Genomic DNA, 14,690 nt, shown 5'->3' with positions numbered 1-14,690 from the left:
GAGACTGATTTCGTTTATTCAGAGGAGATCTGGCACTGTCTATTGGAAGGCACAGCTGGCACAAATGGTACAGGCCTCTCAGTGGAGGAGTGCACCACGCTACTGACTGAGACATTGCACGGGGCTGCATCAGTGGCATACCCACACACTCAGCTGAGCAAGAGACGACATTCTGGGAGCATGCCCTAGAATAGTTGGTATGATGAAGAATGCAGAGAGATGAGAGACCAGCTTCAGAGGGATCTTTTTTTAGGAGTCATCACTTACAGATAGTCTCGGATTGCTTTCCGACGCCTTGTGCGACGGAAGAAGCGAGCTTACCTAGCCCAAATGGAGCGAGACTTGTATCAGATGTTCTTGAGTAGGGACTCAGGAGAGGCATGGCGTCTCTTCCATGAGCACTCCCCTCCCCCAGTGATTACTTCACCTGAGGTGTGGGGCCAATATGCGACATCATTATATACGGTTCCTGGACAGGAACCCCTTCCAAACCCTACCAAGCCTTGCCCAGCTACGAGCACTTTCTTTACACCTGAGATGGTACAAAGGGCCATGGACAGAATGAAGACCGGGAAGGCATATGATCATGACGGTCTAGTATCGGAGCACTTTATACATGCCAGGGATATGCTGATGGAGGTTCTCGCAGTGTTGTTCAATCGTGCCATGTGTGAGGGATTACCTGAGACTTGGAGATTGTCTAATATTGTGCCCATCTTCAAGGCTGGTGACCCTACAGAGCCTGGGAACTACCGCACTATCATGGTTGGACACACATTGGCACGGTTGTATGCATCCATCCTGGAGCAACACTTGAGTAATTGGGCAGAGGGCGAGGGGGTACGAGCAAAGGGTCAAGCCGGCTTCAGGAGGGGTTTCTCCACTCTTGATCATATTCTGACACTCGGGGCCATCATTGAGGAGGGCAGAGCACATGGGAGACGAATATATTGTAGCTTTGTGGACTTTCGTAAAGCATTTGACATGGTACCAAGAGCTCGATTGATGCGCAGACTACAGGAGATGGGGGTGCCCATAGAGGTGATTTGGGGGATTATGGCTTTGTACAGATCAGTGATGGGACGGGTATGCACTCCAGAAGGGGTATCTGATTTAGTTCACTCTACCATTGGAGTGAAACAGGGCTGCCCATTGTCTCCTACTCTATTTGGTATGTATGTTGATGAGGTGTCTGATTACATCGATAGAAAGGGTGACAGAGGTGCACAGCTGGCAGGGACGTGGATCCCATTGTTGCTATATGCTGATGATATTGTGCTGATATCTGACTCACCAGAAGGTATGCAACGACAGTTGGATGCACTACGCAATTTTGTAGAGGATAGTGGATTGTGTGTTAACCTAGGTAAAACCAAGGTTATGGTGTTTAACACCACACCGCAATGGGTCAGGAGATCAGTACCCACTTTCAAGTATGGTCAGGAGATTGTGGAGTATACAGATGCATACACTTACCTGGGGGTAGTCTTTACTGGGCCGAGATTTTCCTTGAGAAGAGCAGCAGAGACTAGACTAACTAGAGCTGGTGCGGCTCTCGGAGGAATGGAGAGGATGTGTTCACAGGTTCAGTTCCAGGAACCTAGGACAAAGTTATGGCTCTTTGATACTTTGGTTGCCTCTACTATGTTATATGGGGTGCCGGTTTGGGGACCTTCTATAGGCCAGGATGGGTGGAGGCGTATGGAGAAGCCCCTAGTATCTATGATCTCCCGGCTGATTAGAGCCAAGGTTTCTGTACCGCATGATATCATTCGAGCGGAATTAGCTGTCCCCCCTATGGAGATTGAGGCGCTCACAAGATCAGTCTCCTTTGTACACAGTCTGTGGGATACTATCAGAGACAGATATGCCAGGGTGGCTCTAGAGTCCTCCAGACAATTAGCTCTTAACGGGGATACATCATGCTGGTATGCTCAGATGACATCATGGTTTCACCATGGACAGGTTGCCTCCTTTTCAATACTCTCTTCAGGCACCCTTGAGGTCTCTGACACGGGTAGAGATTAATAGACTCATCCGTCAGGATTTGATCCAGTTGGACACGAGGAGGACATGGATAGAGCCCTTACAAGAGTTGGGCACAAAGATGGCTTTCTATAGAGAGCATCTTCTCCACCTCACGGGGGATGGGTTTGTAATTCAACCTAGCTATATGGACACGCATCTTTCGCATGGTTTGCGTTGTGCCATTGGCCAGATACTCACGTCCTCACATCAGCTCGAGATTGAGATTGGCAGATTTAGAAGGACACCGGCAAATAACAGAATATGCCGCTTATGCCATCTAGAGCCAGAGACAGAAGTACATTACATATGTCATTGCACAGTGTACTATGAGATACGAGGTCGTTTTCACTGTCTATTCAGAGAAGGTTTTGGGCCTCTATCTAGGGTCATGAGTTATGAGGATCAAAGATGTCTTGGGCTTTATCTACTTGAGTTACACAAGCATAGAGAAACCTTACTGAGGAGAGGTAAAGAGAGACATCCCCAGAGACAGATCACAGATTTCTTTACACTAGATACTGTACACCCAGAAGAACAGACAGAGGAGCAACCAGCGACGGTGGAGAGGTCTACCTGCACTACTGGCATTCTCATAGACCGAGCATTGGAGCTAGGGAGATCTAGATGACCCCGAGGGAGGAGAGGAGCGACACAATTTCGAAGGAGGCTATGGCAAAAGATTCAAGCCATACTCTTTCGTCGTCCAGAGTGCAGATGAACATGGATCTCTACTCCCCTCCCATATTGTCTTCACATTGTACTGCTTAGTTTAGGATCCCGCAGTATTTATATTTTGTTATCCTAGTTTAATTTATTTTGTTAATCTGACTTTGTATCAGATACACCGCATTGTAACTTTCTGGTCTCATAGGTCACTTTGGCCTTTTGAAGACGTTAATATAACATTTCATTTCACTTCTCTCTCTCTCATTGACCGAGCGAAAGAGTTGGGGAGATCGAGACGACCGCGACTGAGGAGGGGAGCCATGCAGCACCGACGGAGATTGCGACAGAGGATCCATAGGATTCTAGCACGACACCCAGAGTGTCGATCAGGATAGGCCTCATGCTACTGCATATTATATCATGGTGACACTTATCCCCATTCTGTACCATTGTGACATGATACCATAGGAGTCAGTAGCACTCCTAGATCAGTTCTTTGTTTGTACCCAGACTTGGTACTAGACTCATCATTGTAATCAGTTGGTCTCATAGGTCATTTTGGCCTTTTGTAGACGTTAATATATCATTTCATTTCTCTCTCTCTCTCTCTCTCTCTCTCTCTCTCTCTCTCTCTCTCTCTCTCTCTCTACAACATTTTGTTTAGGATGTTAGTCGTTCTTTTAGCACACAGACTTCGTATTAGATTCACCAGTTTGTAACTTGATGGTCTCATAGGTCATTTTGGTCTTTTGTAGACGTTAATATATTATTTCATCTCTCCTCTCTCTCCTCTCTCTCTCTCTCTCTCTCTCTCTATGACGGTGTGAGACCACATTGAAGATGGCAGCCTGGAATTGTAATGGATTTTATAGGTTGGATGTGGGTGCCTTTGAGGATAGCTTTTGGGACAGGGCCCCTGGACAGATGATGCCACATGTGACAGAATATAGATGGGAGTTAGCTTGCCGGACTGACACAAGATCTGAGCATGGGAGCAGAGGATCGGGGGGAGTAGCAGTTTTATTTAGAGAGGAGCTACAGCCCCTTCTACACATTGTATGAAGAGACGATCATGCTAGATACATGTGGGTGAGGCTGAGGATGACACAGGCCGATTTTTATACATTGCCATATGCTACTTTCCCCCGAGTACATCAATCTATCCTGAGCCTTGAGGCCAGTCACTTTTCTCAATCCTAGTCACCTTTCAATCCTAGACAATGACATATGGGAGTTTTCCAAGGATGGTGACATCCTCCTCCTAGGGGACTTCAATGCCCGGATGGGCAATGCTCAAACAGTCTTCTATGACACTTCATAGGAGATGCTTAGAGAGCTGGATGTAGGAGATTTGGGGCTTGATAGACATTTGCAAGATAGAGAGCAGACAGAGTATGGGAGACATCTCACAGGGATGGCGACTACACGTCACCTGGCAATATTTAATGGCCTACAATGTTTTCCTAGAGCGACCGGTTTCACATGCTATCCACACAGGCATGGGGCTAGCACAGTGGACTATGTCATGGCACATTTGAGATTCATACCCTGCATTCAGGATTTCACAGTAGGACCAAGACCTGTGCGTGTAGTAGTGGATCATGCTTTCTTGACACTTTCCGTCTCCTTTCAGTACAGTACAACCCAGGTGTCAGGAGGGAGGACACATACCCACTATACATTTACACCAGAGGCTGACTGTGTTTATACACAAGAGATCTATAGTCGTCTATGTTCAACAGCCATGCCAGGACTCTCAGTGGAGGAGATCACCACTTTACTGACTGAGACATTCCATGATGCAGCAGCAGAGGCTTACCCACACACTCAGCCTAATCAGAGACACCGTTCTAGGACCATGCCTCAGAACACTTGGTATGACGAGGAGTGTAGAGAGACGAGAGCACAACTTCAGAGGGATCTTTTCCTAGGGGTCATCAATCACAGAAAGTCTTGGATAGCCTTCAGGCGCCTTGTGTGACGGAAGAAGCGAGCATTCCAAGCTCAAGTGGAATGAGATTTATATCAGTTGTTCTTGAGTAGAGACTCAGGAGAGGCATGGCGTTTCTTTCATGCACTCTCCTCCCCCAGTGATTACTTCTCCTGATGTGTGGGGTCAGTATGCAACATCCTTATATACGGTCCTTGGACAGACACCCCTTCCAGATCCTCTTGAGCCATGCCCATCTACAAGTACCTTCTTTACCAGTAAGATGGTAAAGACGGCCATTGACAGGATGAGGACCAAGAGGGCATATGATCATGATGGTCTAGTAGCAGAGCACTTTATACATGCTAGAGATATGCTGGGAGAGGTTCTTGCAATTCTATTCAATCGTGTCATGTGTGAGGGTCTACCTGAGACTTGGAGACTGTCTACTATTGTGTCTATATCTTCAAGGCAGGTGATCCTACGGAGCAAGGAAACTACCGTACTATTATGATTGGACACACATTGGCACGGTTGTATGCATCTATCCTTGAGCAGCAGTTGAGCAGATGGGCAGAGAGGACAAGCCGGTTTTAGGAGAGGCTTCTCCACTCTTGACCATATTCTGACACTCAGAGCCATCATTGAGGAGGGTAGGGCACATGGGAGACGGATTCATTGTAGCTTTGTGAATTTCCTCAAAGCAATTGACATGGTGCCCAGAGCCAGATTGATGCGTAGACTACAGGAGATGGGAGTGCCCATTGAGTTGATTTTGGGGATCATGGCTCTATACAGATCAGTGGTGGGACATGTACGCACTCCAGAGGGGATATCTGATTTAGTTCACTTCACTATTGGAATGAAACAAGGTTGTCCATTGTCTCCTACTCTATTTGGTATGTATATAGACGAGGTTTCTGATTACATTGACAGAGAGGGTGACAGAGGTGCCCAGCTGGCAGGGACATGGATTCCATTGTTGTTATATGTTGATGATATTTTGTTGATCTCTGACTCACCGGAGGATATGCAACGACCTTTGGATGCATTACATAACTTTGCGGAGGATAGTGGATTGTCTTTAAACCTCGGTAAAACCAAGGTTATGGTGTTTAACACCACACCACAATGGATCAGGAGATCAGCACCTACAATCACTTATGGACAGAAGACCGTGGAGTACACAGATGCATACACTTATCATGGGGTAGTCTCACTAGGCCAAAGTTTTCTTTGAAGGGAGCAGCAAAGACTAGAATGACCAAAGCGTATGCGGCCTTGGGAAGATTGGAGAGGATGTGTTCGCGGGTTCAGTTCCAGGAACCCCGAACAAAGCTCTGGCTCTCTGATACCTTGGTAGCTTCAGCTATACTCGATGGGGTTCAGGTCTAAGGACCCTCTATGGGTCAGGATGGGTGGAGAGGTATGGAGAGGCCCTTGGTATCTATGATCTCTCGGCTGATTAGATCCAAGGCCTCTGTGCCACAGGAGATGAGTAGAGGGGAGTTAACAGCCCCCCCATGGAGATAGAGGCACTTACCAAACCAATCTCCTTTATACACAGCTTATGGGATACTACTAGAGACAGATATGCCATATTGGCCCTGGAGTCCTCCAGACAATTAGCTTTACAAGGGGACACATCATGCTGGTATGCACAAATGTCATCATGGTTTTAGATACATGGATTCAGCATGGACAGCTGGCCTCTCTTCCAGTACCCTTGATGCACCATCGTTGTCTCTTACACAGGTAGAGATTACTCAACTAGTTCACCAGGACCTGACCCAATTGGACATTCAGGAGCACATGGATAGAACCGAGATAGGAGTTTGACATGAAGATGGCTTTCTATAGAGAGCATCTTCTCCAACTCACAGGGGATGGGTTTGTGATTCGACCCAGCTATATGGATACACATCTATCTCATGAGTTACAGTGTGCCATTGGTCAGATAATACGGACATCTTCAACCAGCTTGAGATTGAGACTGGTAAATTCAGAGGGATACCAGGAGCTAACAGGATATGCCGCCTATGCCATACAGAGCCAGAGACAGAGATGCATTATATATGTCAGTGCACAATGTATTGCGAGATACGGGGTCGCTTCCACTGTCTATTTAGAGAAGACTTTCGGACCCTTCACAAGAGTCATAAGCTATCAGGACCACATCTGTCTGGGACTGTAGCTACTTGAGTTACACAGACAGAGAGAGAGTTTATTGAGGAGATCTCGAGAGAGAGAATCCCAGAGACAGATTATTGATTTCTTCACACCAAACACTGGACAGATAGAGGAGCCACCATTGCAAAGCTCAGCTCATACTCACACCTGCGGTACTCTCATTGACCGAGCATTGGAGCTAGGGAGATCGAGACGCCCATGATTGAGGAGAGGAGCTTCACAGCCTCGATAGAGACTACAACAAAGGATTTGAGCCATACTATCTCGACATCTAGAGTGCAGATGAGGATGGATTCATCACCCATTGTATCTCTCTCTTGTATTGGGCTCCCATTGTATGAGTGCTCACACATACCCCACACAGTTCTAGCTAGTAAGACTTCTAGATTCAATTTGAATTTCTTTTTTTGTACTCAGACATGATATCAGATTCACCAGCATGTAACAGATTGGTTTCATAGGTCATTTTGGCCTTTTTGAAGATGTTAATATATCATTTCATCTCTCTCTCTCTCTCTCTCTCTCTCTCTCTCTCTCTCTCTCTCTCTCTCTCTCTCTCTCTCTCATCAAAAGTGGGGCTTTTAGCCTTTGCATTACATAAAATTCGACCATAGATGAATATATAAGAAATATGGGAAAAACCTTGAAAGATATGACATTATGGAGAAAAACGCTCATACAACCACAGGATACCTCAATGATAGGATACAATCAATCATGATGATGGTATAGACACAGAGCCGATAGTGTGAGATCTATGACTACGATTAGAGGGAGATACTACATTTAGTAACTTCATTCTCTATCCCACCTTGCCCCATCAGTGCGGATCATACATACTTGGCACTCTCACAAGCTGGAGCACCAATGATACCAATCCCTCCTACATTGACGCCACTTATTACCATCTACTTCACACACGGCATGGCTAACATATACACCAGCAAAGTACATGGTGGACTCCTACTCATTGACCCTCTAGCAGCTATGGACACTATCACCAGCAAGCTCACGTCAGTTCTAGACACAACAACAATTCAAAAGCTTGCCCCATAGAGTCCATTCAGGAGAGCCAGCCAAATTTGGGATTATGCCTGGAAATAAGTGGTATGATGATGAGTGCAGAGCCATATATGCACAACTCCTCATGCAGAGAGCTTTGGGGGCCATTATAGAGCAAGAGTCCAGGAGAGAGATGCATAGACTTACTCACCATTAAATGCAGGCTTTTGCAAAGCCCCCAGAGCCAGAGATCTTTCACTTCTTCACGAGCAGAGATAGCCCCATCCCATGGAGGCACTTCAAAGAGCCATGGATACTAACACCCATCGCCTATCCACAAACCTCATACACATATGTGGAGGCCCTAGACCACATCCCGCAGCAGCCACCTATACCACAGCCACAGAAGCCCCTACCTACTACTACTGGATTCTTTACACACTCGATGGTAAAGGAAGCTATCCCCCAAAAAGCAGCAGTTCTGCCAACTATAGGACTTAAGAGCCAGAGACGGAGGAGCATTACATTTTTCAGTGCCCAGTATGCTATGAGATATAAGGACGATTCCATTGTTTCTTTAAAGAGTGATTGGGGCCGCTGCCAGGGTGATGGAGTACGCTGATCAGAGAAGTCTTGTTGGAGCTACATAGGCACACACATGCTTTATAAGAGAGTTCCTCACATTCTAGCATAGGAACCTTTTCAAGGCAGGTGACAAATTTCTTCCAAAGTAGCAGCTCTCAATGGGACCCTAGGACACACCAAATTTCAGCTCATGGTACTCTCCTTCATAGAGCTACAGAGATTAGAAGATCTTGATGTCCTCGTGCCTCTTGCACATGACGTCACCAACATATTTACTAACACCGTATCTAGGCCATTATTGAGTGGCATAGATGTCAGATCCAGCGGAATTGAGAGAATAGGTAGAATCAAGAACTCACTTTCACAATCTTTTGTTCTTTCCGTGCGTTAATAAATGCAACTTTGCATTATTGAGGATACCTTCTAGATACTTGAGAGAGAGAGAGAGAGAGAGAGAGAGAGAGAGGGATAGAATCAAGAACTCACTTTCACAATCTTTTGTTCTTTCCTTGCGTTAATAAATGCAACTTTGCATTATTGATGATACCTTTTAGATACTTGTGAGAGAGAGAGAGAGAGAGAGAGAGAGAGAGAGAGAGAGAGAGAGAGAGAGAGATGAAATGAAATGATATATTAATCGATACAAAAGACCAAAATGACCTATGAGACCAACAAGTTACACACTGGTGAATCTATTACAAAGTCTGTGTGTTGAAAGAAAGACTAACATCCAAATCAAAATGTTGTAGTGAAAGTGAAAGTGGGGGAAAGACTAGAGACTCTCTAGTCAATACAAAGGTACAAAATAATGTGGGATGCAAGAAACTTGAGCTTCTAAGAAGGGGATAATCTTCCAACTCATAGTAAATCCAACATCGATCGGTGTCAGATCTCCTCGATGTCCTCCATGGTCAAAAACGTGACTGGGTATCGTGTGTGGCGCACCAAAATAATCTGAATCCTCCTCTGTAATCTCCATCTATGCTGGATGCCTTCCGCTATAATCGTGGACGCCTAGATCTCCCTAGGTCCATCACACGGTCAATCAATGTGCCTCTAGTGGAGGTGGGATCCGAACTCTGCTGCAGAACGTGTTTGTCTAGCTATCCAATGGTAATGGCGGGCCTGAAATAGTCCGTAACCTGCCGCTGAGTCTGTCTCTTTGGTCGCCTCAACAAGCAATCTCTTTGTCTCCTCAACTCAAGCAATAACAGACCCAAGCATCTTTGATCCTGGTATCCCACAACTCTGGAAAATTGTCTAGCTATCTAATGGTAATGGCTGGTTTGAAACAGTCTGTAACCTGCCGGTGAGTCTGTCTCTCTGGTCGCCGTTTCAAGCAATCACTCAAGCAAGAATAGACCCAAGCATCTCTGATCCTGGTATCCCATAGCACTGGAAAATGGTCCAAAACCCTCCCTGAATAAGCAATGGAATCGCCCGCGAATCTCATAGTATGCGTAGCAATGATATATGTAATGCAACTCTATCTCTGGTTCCCTATAGCATACACGGCATGCCTTGGCCTCAGCCGGAACCATAGTTGACACGTACGGTCACGTACGATGGTTACACGTACGAAGACGTGCGGTACTAATCGAACTAAAAAAAATTAGACGTACGTTGACGTAACGTACGATGCAAAAAAATAAATCATATATTTTTCAGAGCTTTTACTCTATTATGAGTAACTACTTAGTATTAAGTACATACAACTCAAAGGAGATGTCTTACAAGTAAGAACATTAAAGATTTGGCCATGGACATTGGAAACGGCAATGTTCGAAAAAAGATGATCATGATTGCATTTGATTTCATAATTCATTACATAAGTAGAGAGTTGAGGCTCGAGAGATACAAGTGACAAAAAGTAGTACAAAAAAGTAGTGACACAACTCATAGTCTCATGGCCCATGGGTACAAACTTTAAAGCATAAAGAGAGAGTTCTAAGTGCTCATATCGCTCTCATCACCGGAGTTGTGGTCCGAGCTTGAGCTAGAGCTTGAGCTAGAGGTAGCTGCATCATCCTCATCACTACTTGCATCAAATGCACTAGATGCAAGACCATAATCTCCCTCACTAAGGATGTTGCCCTCATCATCAAACTCTGGCTCTCTAGGATCCGCAAGTTTAGAAATGGACACATTCTCCAAAGTGGTGTCCGCCATAGTAGATCCGCTACCTGAGCCTCGCCGCACATAGGTCCTGGGTGTCCGTGCCGACGCTCTTCCACTCCCATGAGCAACCGAAGTGGAAGCTCCTCTACCTGTAGTTGCCAAAGCTCGCACAACCACCTTCTTGCGGGACCGTGTGCGAGAGACACGGCGATCAATCTCCTCCAACTCCAAGTAGAGGTCTCGAAATATTTGCTCCTCCTCTGGATCGCGATCTTTGTTGAGACTCTTAAGAGTTTCAATGGAGAGCTTGCATTCATCTACATTCACCTATTTGTCATTTACAACATGCAAGAAGATTAATGGAGTTAGCAATTTGGTATGCCAAAAATATGAGCACATGATACATCATACATATTACATCATACATGTGAAAGCATAAATAAAGAGTATGATGTAGCCAACTCAATTACCTGCCTAGCCATTGGCATCTCGTGCATGGACCTCAACATGCGTAAATTGGAGCGACAATAGATAAGCCGCTCCAATTGCTTCGTAGAAAGCTTGTTGCGGATCTTGGTGTGTATAAGAGAATACGCTGACCAATTCCGCTCACATGCACCCGATGAGCAATCCTAGAGCACATAGATGATAGAAGAGAGGCATGAGATTTGAATTGTGGGAATTTTCAATTGAGAGGTGACTTATGTGACATGTCACATGAATGATGAATGTCAAATGATGACATGATTGAGATTATAAATTTATAATTTATGGTATGGTATTATGTATAATTATTAATATATATGATATACCTGTCCAAGAACCCTCAATGCCACCCTTTGAAGGTGAGGCAATTGATAGCCAAAACATTCCCACCAAAAAAGAGGCTTCACTAACGAATCCCTCCTCCAACACACCGAGGAAGCGAATGCTGTGCCTCTTTGGTCTCCATAGTTGATGAGCTCTTGGAGAAACTCTCCATGGTGTTCTTCATTGAGTATCTTTGGAAGGTACTTGTCGCGCTCCTCTTGAAGTGCTTGATCCGCAAAGATTGATGGCTTTTTGAAAGCCGGATGCAAGAGGGCGGCAAAGCCATGGATTGGTCGCCTCATCCAATCCCACCGCTTTTTAACAAGGAAGAGAATGTCATCTCTCTTTGGAGAGTCCTCCAACACATCACTACAAAGAGAGAGAGAGAGATAGTCAAGCATGGAAGGGTAGAACCGTAGATAGAAAAAGACAACTCACAATGTACATAAATCATAAGGTGATATGTTTACCGTGAACCATCGGGTGCTCCATCAAGAATGGTGGATCTCTCAATCTCCTTGTAAGCCTCCTCCATGAAGTGGTAAAGGAGACCTATGGTAGACCCTTCCATGTCGGTCATCCGAAGCACCTTATACAATGGCAATACCACCATGACAAGACCTTTGACCTCTTGCCAAAACTCCTCCTTCAAGCAAAGCCGTTGGATGGCCTTTGCATCTTGTTGGGATGATTGGGTCTCTTCTTCAATCCATGCTTTGAACTCATCCGAGACCATTGTCTTTTGCAAGTTGGTTTGCACATCATAGAGGCGCTCAAGGAGGAGCCACATAGCGGCAAAGCGTGTTGCGGAAGGCTTCTTCAACTCCAAGCCGGAGTAAGTGCGATATATCGCAAGTACTCTCACCTTTTTGTTGATGAAGTTGACGATGGAGAGGGCTTGGGATAGAATGTCCTTTACCCAAGGTAGGTCGCCAATGTCCTCCAAGAGGAGGTCAATGCAATGTGATGCACATGGAGTCCATACTATGTGTGGATACTCCGCCTCTAGCTTTTTGGCCATGGAAGCACAATTGGAGGCATTGTCAGTGATTACTTGAATGACGTTGCTTGGACCGATCTACATATGGAGAAAGAAGGGAAAGTGAGAAGAGCCAAGGCAAAAGACAAAATTGAAAATAGTAGATAGTAGATACTTGAGAGTGGAATCAAAAATTTTACCTCTTTTATGGCTTGACGAATGTGGCGGTAAATGAAGGCACCCGTGACCTTTTTCCCCCTTGCTCCCGCATCAACCGCTCGCAAGAAGTAGGTGCCAAGAGGGCATGAGACAAGGATATTAATGATTCCCCTCTTCTTGCGGTCACTCCATCCATCGGTGAGAATAGAGCAACCATACTTTACCCAGCCGGCACGCACGGGGTCAAGAGACTTGTCGATTCGTGCCCTCTCTTCATCAAGCTTTTTGGTGCGCATGTCATGGTATGACACTCCCGTCCACCCTTCACATGGACCAACCGCGGCAATAGCCTTCACCATGCGTTTCCAACGATCCGTGCGAAGAATATGAAAAGAGAGATTGCACTCAATGATGGTGCGTGCAATCTCTATCTCCGCTTGTCGTTGCCTCTCTTTGAGGAAAGACAAAGGACCGGAAGTTCCACCCACCGTTTGTGCAAGAGTAGCTTGCTTTGGAGGCCGCCCACCATGACTTCTTTTGCTCTTCTTTGAGACGCTACCACCCTCGGTGGAGGCCATGGTAGCGCCGCCGGATGCAACGGACATTGATGGAGAAGCATCCTCTCCCGAATCGGAGAGATCATGGTCGGGCGGAACCACCTCCTCCGATGCCTTTGCAACCGCCTTGCGCGTCTTCAAGGGGAGATACTTTGCTTTGCACTCTTGGAAAATGTCGTCGGGGATATTCGGACAAGGACCCGCTTCCCCTCCCACCTTGGTCAAGTGGATGATAAGGCGGGTGGAGCTTGAGGTCATGGTCTTCGGGCAATATTTGCAATACCATTTGCAAACATTTTGCTTGTTCTTCACCCTTTCAAAGTAGCGGCAATGCTTGTTGAAGGCTTCATGAAGAGCGGGCGGCATTATGGAGAGCTTGAGGGATGGGGAGTGATGAGAGACTTTAGAGTAATGGAGAGCTTGAAGGAGATGGATGGAGATGAAGAGAGCTTAAGGATTAATGGAGAGCTTGAAGGAGATAAAGAAAGCATGAGCCTTGAAGGAACAATGGAGAGCTTGAAGGAGATGAAGGGAGCTTGAAGGAGTAATGGAGAGCTTGAAGACTTGATGGAGTCCCAAAGCTTGAAGCCTTGATGGAGTGCCAAAGCTTGAAGCCTTGGTCCTTGATGAATGGAGAGAGCTTGAGGGAGCTTGAGTAGGGAAGGAGATGAATGAGAGAGCTTGAGGGATATATGGAGAAGAAGAGAGGGTGGGCAACTTTATATAGGTTTTGAGGAGAGAGGGAGAAGAGGGTTAAAGAGAGAGCATGCTTCAAAATTCAAATTCCATGTGCCATGGCCATAGCCCATGTGGCTTTGTGTGTGTGTGACATGTGTGTGTGTGTGTGTGGATGTTGAGGGGGGGGGGGTGGGATGGCACATTGGCTTATGATGCCCCAAGGGCCAAGGCTCCAAGGCTCCCAACGTTCAATTTTTAACGTTCAAAAACTGCCAGCATGTGGCGCTACAAAACGGCTGTAAAAACAGTCAAAAAAGTCCGCCAACGGTCACTTTTTTTTGATCGGACGGAACCCGGACGGATCGGACGGATCGGACGGGACGGGACGGAACGGACGGGACGTTCCGTTCGACGGACGTGGACAACCCTGGCCGGAACTCCTCTATATCTGCCAGTCTCAATCTCAAGATGGTGTGAGGATGTGCGTATCTGGCCAATAACATACCGCACCCCATATATAAATGTGTATCCATATAGTTGGGCCTGACTACAAAGCCATCTGCCGTGAGTTAGAGAAAATTTTCTTTGTAAAAAGCCATCCTCGTGCCCAACTCCTAAGTAGGCCCTATCCAAGTCCTCTTGGTGTCCATCTAAATCAAGTCCAGGCGGATAAGTATAGTAATCTATGTCGGTGTCACAGTGAGAGAGGAGGCCTCCAAAGAGTATTGGAAGGGAGTCAGTCTGTCCATGCTAAAACCATGCATTTGGAACAAGAAGTCATCCGTCCATACCAGTAGGCAGTGTCTCACTGTAAGGTGAACTGCCGGGAAGACTCAAGAGCAAGCCGGGCATATTTGTTTTTGGGAAGGTCCCACAAGTTATGTATGAGAGAGACTGTTCTAGTAAGTGCCTCAATCACCATCGGAGCGGCAACTAGCTCTGCTCTATTAGTCTCATGAGGTATTGAGGCCTTGGCTCTAATCATCCG

General features: G+C 46.1%; 2 protein-coding genes across 5 annotated transcripts in view; one reads left to right on the top strand and one right to left on the bottom strand.

Moving 5' to 3' along the window:
* HDA14 (histone deacetylase 14) overlaps window positions 1-14,690 on the top strand; it is a 185,636-nt gene that overhangs the window by 145,519 nt on the left and 25,427 nt on the right. The window lies entirely within an intron of this gene.
* On the bottom strand, window positions 10,316-13,669 carry LOC147424732 (uncharacterized). Its single transcript, XM_086499698.1, has 5 exons — window positions 12,509-13,669; window positions 11,800-12,407; window positions 11,332-11,698; window positions 10,990-11,151; window positions 10,316-10,846 (listed from the first exon to the last, which is right to left on the bottom strand). Exons 1-5 carry the CDS (start codon window positions 13,388-13,390, stop codon window positions 10,349-10,351), a joined length of 2,517 nt encoding a protein of 838 aa, XP_086355824.1. The 5' UTR covers window positions 13,391-13,669; the 3' UTR covers window positions 10,316-10,348.

The sequence above is a fragment of the Adiantum capillus-veneris genome, chromosome 25 (assembly GCF_014529385.1).
Source record: "Adiantum capillus-veneris isolate H3 chromosome 25, ASM1452938v2, whole genome shotgun sequence".
Taxonomy (NCBI): domain Eukaryota; kingdom Viridiplantae; phylum Streptophyta; class Polypodiopsida; order Polypodiales; family Pteridaceae; genus Adiantum; species Adiantum capillus-veneris.
Note: the sequence above shows the minus strand (reverse complement) of the source record. Positions and strands in the feature narration are given on the sequence as shown.

What these genes read in the sequence shown, in the direction of transcription:
- LOC147424732 (XM_086499698.1), bottom strand. Translation starts at nt 13,390, where the DNA reads ATGCCGCCCGCTCTTCATGAAGCCTTCAACAAGCATTGCCGCTACTTT. An exon ending in GGAGCACCCGATGGTTCACG is followed by an intron (nt 11,699 to 11,799) that starts GTAAACATATCA and finishes CTCTCTTTGTAG; the next exon opens with TGATGTGTTGGAGGACTCTC. An exon ending in AGATGCCAATGGCTAGGCAG is followed by an intron (nt 10,847 to 10,989) that starts GTAATTGAGTTG and finishes AATGACAAATAG; the next exon opens with GTGAATGTAGATGAATGCAA.